Source organism: Micropterus dolomieu, linkage group LG14, assembly GCF_021292245.1.
Source record: "Micropterus dolomieu isolate WLL.071019.BEF.003 ecotype Adirondacks linkage group LG14, ASM2129224v1, whole genome shotgun sequence".
NCBI lineage: Eukaryota > Metazoa > Chordata > Actinopteri > Centrarchiformes > Centrarchidae > Micropterus > Micropterus dolomieu.
In genome coordinates this window covers 19,494,603-19,502,709 of record NC_060163.1, presented here as the reverse complement: position 1 = coordinate 19,502,709, position 8,107 = coordinate 19,494,603, and the positions used below count along the sequence as shown (strand labels likewise).

Below are 8,107 nucleotides of genomic sequence, written 5' to 3'. Positions count from 1 at the left end.
AATTATTATGTTGAAATATTTAAAGTCAGGATGCCATATTGGTCTAATTACATAACAGTTACTCAGAAAGCTCTACAAAGCAGCCATGTTTGAAAGGCTACATGAACAGTTTTTATATGCAGGTATATCACAGTGCTATATCCATTCCAGTACATTTTAATACTGAATCCAAAAGATTGCTGACAATGAGTGATGTCTCCCACAGATGCCTCTTCACACAGGCTTGAATGCTGTCATGAACAGCTGACTCCACCTGCTGTGGGTGTGTGTGAACATTAGAGCCTGTAAGATTTACACACAAAAAATACAATGTCCCTGAATGAAGGGAGTGAGTCTGTTTGTGCAGGAAGCAACCTTAATTCAAAAATAATAATAATTAAATAATTTTAGATTTCTCTTATCTTTTTATTCACATACAGTACCTTCAATTCTGGACAGATTACATTCAAGAATATCAAAAGGAAATGCCAAAAAAAGTGAATTCCCTAAATAACCCAGAGAGCATAAAGAAATGCATTGGGACGTACAGTACGTAACATGAGAACACAGGGCCGAGCTATTTACATTTGATCGAAAAATGTAGTGCCTCTTCATTATTTTGTTGTTTTTTTTTTATACATATTAACATGTACAGTATTATTCTTTAGTGGGGACAGTCAGACCCTTTCTCCAACACCCTATAAATCACACACAGCACACCGGTTGTTGTTTGAACGCACTCTACCATAAATATAACAATTACAAAAATATACCTCACTTCAAACATAGCCATAGCAGGAAAAGCGCTTACAGCTGTTGTGGAATGATAAAACAAACAAGAAAAAAAAAACAACACATCAACTTGTAAGAATGAGATGAAGAAAAAGGTGAGAAGTGTGTGAAAGAGTTTACAGAATATGTTGAAATTCCAATGAAAGACAGCTGTTTAATGGGAATGTTTGAGGTTGTGACTGGCTGCGGATGGTGGCTGGGATAGTGATGGTGACGTGGGTAGTCTGGGTGGAGGAGGTTTATTTCCCGGCATGGGTTCCCTTTGAAGTCAAAACCCCGCTCCTCTTTGTAGAGGCCCATGTAGGACGAAGTGTTGAGATTAATAAACATCAGCGATACAGGAATGTAAAGAATACAGGGGATTAAAAACTCCAAGTCCATGTTGGATTAGTAGTGTGTTTACATTCACAGGTATATCCCATCGTACTAAGGCTCAGGAGGGTGCAATGTGTGTCAGTGTGTGTGTGTGTGTGGTTGCTGCTGCTGCTGCTGCTGTTCCTCCTGAGTAGAAGAAGACTAGAAGCAAAGCTATTTTTTCTTGGAGTTCACGCTCTTGCAGACCCAATTCATCCCCTCCTGAAGGTGAATTTAAGAGAAACAGCAGCACGGTGAGAAGAAGAGAATAATGGCACATAAAACAAGAAGTGCAAAATAAAAACAGAAGGTTGTCACACTCACCTGAATCCCCTCAGCAGTGAGGGCAGAGCAGGACTGGATCTGCCACATGCGGTCCCGAATGGTGTGCAGATTGAGACCCTCTGCGATCTCGGAGGCCGGCGCAGCTGTCAGCAGGTCCTGCTTGTTAGCAAAGATCAGCACCGGAACGCCGCTCAACTTCTCTTCATCCAACAACTCAGCCAGCTCCTGCAAAACACACAAACATCTGTCAGTTATAGATAAAGGCGCACGCACAAATACTGTCACAGAAGGAAAAAGAGACTCTAGTAAGTGACTCAAGTGCTTCATGTCAACAAAACACTGAGCAGTAGACATGAGACTGTGATTAACAGCGATAGTTAGGTCACAAAAACTAAGACTTAGGGGCCAAAACATGCATTCACATTTCAAGGTCACCAATCCAAGAACGGAAAGTCTTGAATTTGACTTGCCCCAAAATAATTAAAAATGACACAAGAAACACAGTATAATAAAAATGACAGAACAGTAGACAGAAATTTATTGTGCAACAATTTTGATAACCAATGAATGAATGAATAAGCAAAAATGCTCCCAAAAATGACTGGTTCTAACTCCTCTAAGTGAATACTGTATTTTCTGGTTTACTTAGACATCTATCAGTGTAAACTGAGTGGGTATGTCGGACAAAACAAGTAATTAGCATTATTAGCACAATACGTGTTGTACATACCTGACCCGTTTCCTCAAATCTTTTTCTGTCAGCGCTGTCGATGACATAAATCTGGAACAAAATAGAAGTTTTCCTTGTAAGCATGTGCAGCAGATCTTCAGTGCATGTGTTATAAACCGTGATTTCACCAAGGCTGAACGGATCAAAGCCGCAATGTAAACTCAAATTAAAAAAACAAAGCTTCTTCGCTGTGTTTGGTGCATCGAGCTCTACTCACCAGCACATCTGTGTTTTCAAAGTAGTTCCTCCAGTACGGCCTGATCTTCCTCTGTCCTCCAATGTCCCAAACATTCAGTTTAAAACCCTGAGACTGGACGCTTTTAATGTTGAATCCCTGGAGAGAACACAACACATCTAGGAAGCAGGTTATAGATAGGGGGAGCATATTTGCCAAAGAGCAAGGCCCCCCCCTCCTTGTTGTATTTATCTGTTTTCTCAAAGAAGGTGTTTTTTTATGTATGAAACTTTCCTCCATACCTGTGTGGGGGTGATGTGGCTGATGTCCTCAGATGCCAGCTGTTTGAGCAAGGTGGTCTTCCCGCCGTTGTCCAGCCCCAGAAGTAGTATCCTAACCTCCTGGTCGGGTGTGCTCTTTAGCTTACGCAGGATGGACAGCAATCCCTGCAACAATCAACGAAAACAGCCATGTGATGTTACTTTGCCAGAGAGAGAGAGGGGGGCAGGGGGAGCACTGTTGCAGCTAACCACCATTGCAGAAATGCATCTCCTCCATCCAGCCACCAGGACTTCTCACTTGTAGGCCGTGCAAGTGCATTTCTTTCATCTTAAACACGCACTCTCCTAACAGCAACAAAATGAGGACAACAAATCCCGTGAGCAGCACATCATCATCTTTTATTTTCTTGCGACCCGTGTTGTTTCGATGCGCGGCCAGTTAACGACACGCAAACGGGAGCTAAACGTAGCCAACGTGCTAAGCTAATCTGCCCTGATGACTGAACGAAGCAACAAGGCAGCTTTTGCAGTTGAGTATTTTTCTCGGCAAGTCGCGCGCACCGGCAGCCGTTATTATACGCGTATTCGCGTGAGTGCCACTTAGCGCGAATATCGGCGCATTTTGAGCTTGATACTGAGAGTTGATGTCTAATTATTACGATAAATTAAACTCACCATCTTGTTGCCTTCTCTCCTGGAGACGCCACCGAGGGTTACTAAGGGGGGTGACGTCAGACGCACAGTTACGCACGAAACTCAAAAGCATGGAGGACAGTGGTGCATTCGCGTGATCCTCGGATGGTCCCATCTCCCGAATTGTTAAGTGCTGTGTTCAGGTGTTTTTAGGTCGGGATTTGGAAACAACATGGATTGTCAAAGTATGACAAAACAGTTTGAAGCTTTCTATTACAAAGTGTTTTTTTTGTCCCAGAGTTGTTACTGAACCAGTACATCAGCTGAAACCACTAAAATATTGAATAAAACTAGTACTGCGAATAAATTTCCTAATAAATCAAAGTCAGTCTACACGGACAGCAGACTAACACTTATAAGCGAATACCATCACAAATTACACGTTATCAAAAAATATATATGCAATAAGTGATTTCGCACCATTAATCAAACGTTTCTAACCGTCAACCATGTTTTTTTAAAATTTATTTATTGAATCTTGAATTCATCTCTTACAAAGATCTTTAGCCGAAACAAAAGTACATAAAACAATAGAATAATAGAACGGGACACAACTATAAACAAAGGGATCTCGTGCAAGAAACATCAAAGGCATTACAGAACAATATTTTAACCTTTACATATTTAAACTGCTTTCCTATTCTTTGAACGAAATAAAGTTTTAATATAATATTTAATTTCTATCTTAAAATGTCGCTTCTACCAAATTATTCTGAGTTGTTGTTCCGACTTCGTTGGTCGTCCACGTGAATTTTCCCAGTCGGGAAGTCCTTTTTCCTATTATTTCGACACTACTTGAATGCTCCTGCTAGAGCTAAATCCTCAAATGTAGTCCAACAAGAGCAGCTGCACGTTTAATTTTGTGGACGGTTAATGCGCACAGACTTTGCACTAAGTGTACTGCGCGCAAATATGTTTCCTTTCTACACAAGATGCAGAACAAACCCGTAACAATGTCAAATAGGAAATTAGTCGGCCAGTGTGTCTTACTGTTGATATAAAGCAATAAAGCGTCAGGTTGGGGTCTCGCGTAAGGAGCTGCCCCAGCCTGTGATTGGAGGACTATATGCCACGTGCACATGTCCGATACCACACGAGTACATCTGATTACCTGGCAGGTTGCTCTGTTGGGCGGTTGAGAGATCTCGCAAAGGTATGTTTTTATCTTTTTGTCACCATAGATTGCAGCTCATGTGTCGATGCATCGGTTTGGTGTTTGTTCCGTTTTTCGCAGTTTGCAGAAGTCAGACTCGGCCGGGTAACTCGAGTAATGTTGCATCACTCTGCGCTCCGACAGACGTGGTTCCACATTTCACAGCAGTTTGATCGGTTGACTGAAACACAAGACCCCCTGCTCTGTCCACACACCAAGTTTGTGTCTTCGTTGGAGGAACTGTACATATAATCTAGCACATGTTTTGCACGCACAAGCGTTATGTGTTTAGATTATGGCGGTGCCATGGCCTGCAGATCCAGTTTGTCAAGCCTCTTGTGAACTGGAGACGATCCTGCTTGTACAGTACCTCCAGTTTGTGAGAACTTGATAAACCATTATCATGCAGCATGCACTTAGCCTCAGTGGTGGAATATAACTAAGTACATCTACCCAAGTTGTGTACTATTCTTTCTGTGCAGCTTCACTCCACTACATCTCAGAGGCAAATTTTACTCCACTACAGTTGTCTAACAGCTTTAGTTACTAGATTACAAAGCTTCCCTTCCTGTCCAGTGAAAACAATGTATCTCCAAATGTGATGAATTTTTCTGACAAACTGAAGGATGCAGGTGGATTTGAACCCAATAAACCCAAAACCCAATATTATTAGAGCTGGGTTATCGATAGGTTTCGTAATTAATAATTTAGTCAGTGAAATGTTAATAAATAGTGAACAAATGCCATTCAAATTTCCTTATAACACGTGTCTTTTTAATTTGCTTGTTTTGTCCAACTAATCATCCAGAACGTAAAGATACAGAGGTAAAAGTGAAAACAAGAAGTAAAACAGACAGTCCTCACATTTAAGCAGTGGGAACAAGAGAATGTTTTTTGCTTGAAAAATGACTGAAACGATTAATTGATTGTCAAAACAATGCAGATTAATTTTCTGTTGATTGACTAGTCGATTAATTGACTAATCATCGCAACTCTATTTATTATCCATTCAGATATTCGGTTTACTGTCATAGAAGACGCATGCTCACATTTTCTCATTTCCCCATTGAAAACGATTTGATTATCAACACAGTTACACGTGTTATTTACTCCCAATGAACCATTTCAGCTCAACCTTCCTAATTCCTGCATCAGTTTATTAACATATCAGTTTCTTGATACAGTTTAAGTTGCAGATCTATGAAAAGCAAATCTTCTGCAAATCGTCAAATATATCAGTGAAGATACGTGTGTTGAAACAATTAGGCGAAAGAAAATTAGTCGACAACCGTTTTTATGGCACATTTTTACTTCTCTGAAGTAATTTATCAAGCAAACATTCACTCTTTTCAGCTTCCCAAATGTGAGGATTTGCTGCTTGTGTCTGTCTTTGTAAACTTAATATCTTTTTTTGTCTTTGTAAACTTAATATCTTTCTTTATTTTGGACAAAACAAGACATTTTGCAGCTTCAATCTTGGGCTCTGGGAAATTGTGATGAGCAATTTCTACTATATTCACACATTTTATAAACTAAATGATTAATCATAAAAGGTAAACTGATCATCTGTTGCATTCTGTTTTTTGATATAGTGTCTCCTTACATTACTGTGTAAAGACCTAGTTTCCCTACAGGGAGCTGCATGGTTTCTCCCTATGAAGCCATCACTTCCAGTGTTTGTTTTTATATTCCTATTGATAAGTCGTGGTATGCAGGGACACGTTGACTTTTGGCTTATGCTCAGTGTTCCCCACAAGGTTCAGCAGGCCTTTACCCTACTTTCTAAACAAACATATCCAGAAACAATCCAGTTCCAGCCAGGCTGAGCCTTCAAAGAGCGCTGATACGCCTCTCCTCCTGTGCCCTTTACTAAAGGTGAAATCACATGGTGCAGGTTTCCACAGTAAATAATTAGTAATATAACAATGAAGATGCACTGTGGGATGTTTGAATAGTTTGAGCTGCAGTCAGCAGGTTCTGGTTCCTCTGGTTGTGTAATAGGAAGCAGAATGCTGCAGCTGCAGAAACCCAAAATGACGACGACCTGTGGAACCATTTACCAGGATGTGGTCTGTGATTTCTAGAGGAAGTTTGGCCCTTGAGAATTTTTAGGCAGCAACGAGGGTTTGTTTGAATCCAAGGCCATATGTTGGCAAACAGCAAGTGCAGCAGCTTGAAATGGGGCAAGAGCTGAAAAACTGCAACTCAGTGTGGTGAACAGAACGTTTCATTGACTCTCATATAAGACACATAAAAGCAGCACATTTAAGAAGCTGAAACCAGCAAATGTTTGGCTTTGTTGCCTGCAACATGCCAGAAACAAGTAATCGATCATGACAACATTTGCCATTCTCTGATCAACTAATTATTTAATTGACTAATTTTTGCTGCTCCAGGTTTGGTTGTGCCAGGAACTCGTTATCTTTTAGGGCTTAATGCTTTTTTTTTTTTTGATTCATTACCAAATACTTTTCTCCATAAAATGTCGGAAAATAGTGAAGAAATACCTATTCAGATTTTCGACAGCACCAGGTGGCTTCTTCAAAAACATTGTCCAACTAAAACTAACTAATTCATAAAACTCATCAATATTCAGTTTACAATCATACGTGACAAATAAAAGCATTAAATCCTCACTTTGGAGAAGCTGAAACATGATAATATTTGTCTTTTTTGCTTTACAAATGACTAATCTGCAACTATTTTGATAATTTATTATTAATTTTAGTAATTTCTAGAGGAAAAAAATGTCAAATATTATCTGCTTCCAGCTTTGATGCTTTTGTCACGTATGATAATAAACTGAATATCGTTAAAGTTAATCGGCAACTATTTAGATAATTTATTATTCATTTTAATTTTTTGTCGATGGACTAATCATTGCAGCTCTATATGCACACGCACACACACACACACACACACACACACACACACCCCACACCTACACCTTTGGGAAAATCCTGTGGGAATGCGAGTTCAAAGGTAAAGCAGTCGGGGCCTCTCTGACCCTGTGAGCTAAACATCTGTTAATGTTGGATCAGCTCAAAACAAGCCTGGCTTGTGTGACAACAAACATGAACCAGACTGTGATAAACTGACAAGAGACATGCATGTAATTTATTCATTAACCATGAATCTGTGTGTGTTCTAGTTGCAGCTGCTTTTTATTTTTTTGTTTAACAGCACATTTAGCAAATTTTATTATTATTCCCCCTTTTCTCCAGGCTTCAGCTGCAGCTGCTGAGTAACCGCCTGCAGAGCAAACAGAGCTTGTCCACAGATTTAAACTTTTTAATGCATTAAGTTGGGGCCGCTTTTTAACAACCACCATGGCTTTGAGCTCATTCGACATCGACGCACCACGGTGGGATCAGTCTACGTTTATGGGCCGACTGAAACACTTCTTCAACATCACAGACTGTCGAACGGCGCTCTTACCTGACTCGCACTTGGACGAGGCCAAAGCTTTAGTGGATAGCTGCAGGTAAGAGGTTGGACTCTTAACTGTATAACGATCCTCATGCACATATTGTATCTTTTGTAAGTCATCTTTTCAGCAGTTTGAGAGAAAATTCAGCCTAAAACATCATAGATGTCAGGCTTTTGCAATAATTTGGGCTATTAACATCAACATCTTTATTTATGCATATATTATGAACTTTATG

The 8,107-nt window shown here is 40.0% G+C and overlaps 1 protein-coding gene across 3 annotated transcripts; it reads right to left on the bottom strand.

The window, feature by feature from the left end:
• Positions 1-384: 384 nt before the first annotated feature.
• On the bottom strand, positions 385-3,411 carry arl3b (ADP ribosylation factor like GTPase 3b). Of its 3 annotated transcripts, none has more exons than XM_046069058.1 (6): positions 3,272-3,411; positions 2,618-2,761; positions 2,358-2,474; positions 2,141-2,191; positions 1,450-1,635; positions 385-1,347 (listed from the first exon to the last, which is right to left on the bottom strand). In XM_046069058.1, the coding sequence occupies exons 1-6, from the start codon at positions 3,272-3,274 to the stop codon at positions 1,300-1,302; spliced, it is 549 nt and encodes a 182-aa protein (XP_045925014.1). In that variant the 5' UTR covers positions 3,275-3,411; the 3' UTR covers positions 385-1,299. The 3 variants fall into 3 exon arrangements, with proteins under 3 accessions (XP_045925014.1, XP_045925015.1, XP_045925013.1); XM_046069059.1 differs by lacking the exon at positions 3,272-3,411 and adding an exon at positions 2,849-2,999; XM_046069057.1 differs by lacking the exon at positions 3,272-3,411 and adding an exon at positions 2,895-2,939.
• Positions 3,412-8,107: the final 4,696 nt, after the last annotated feature.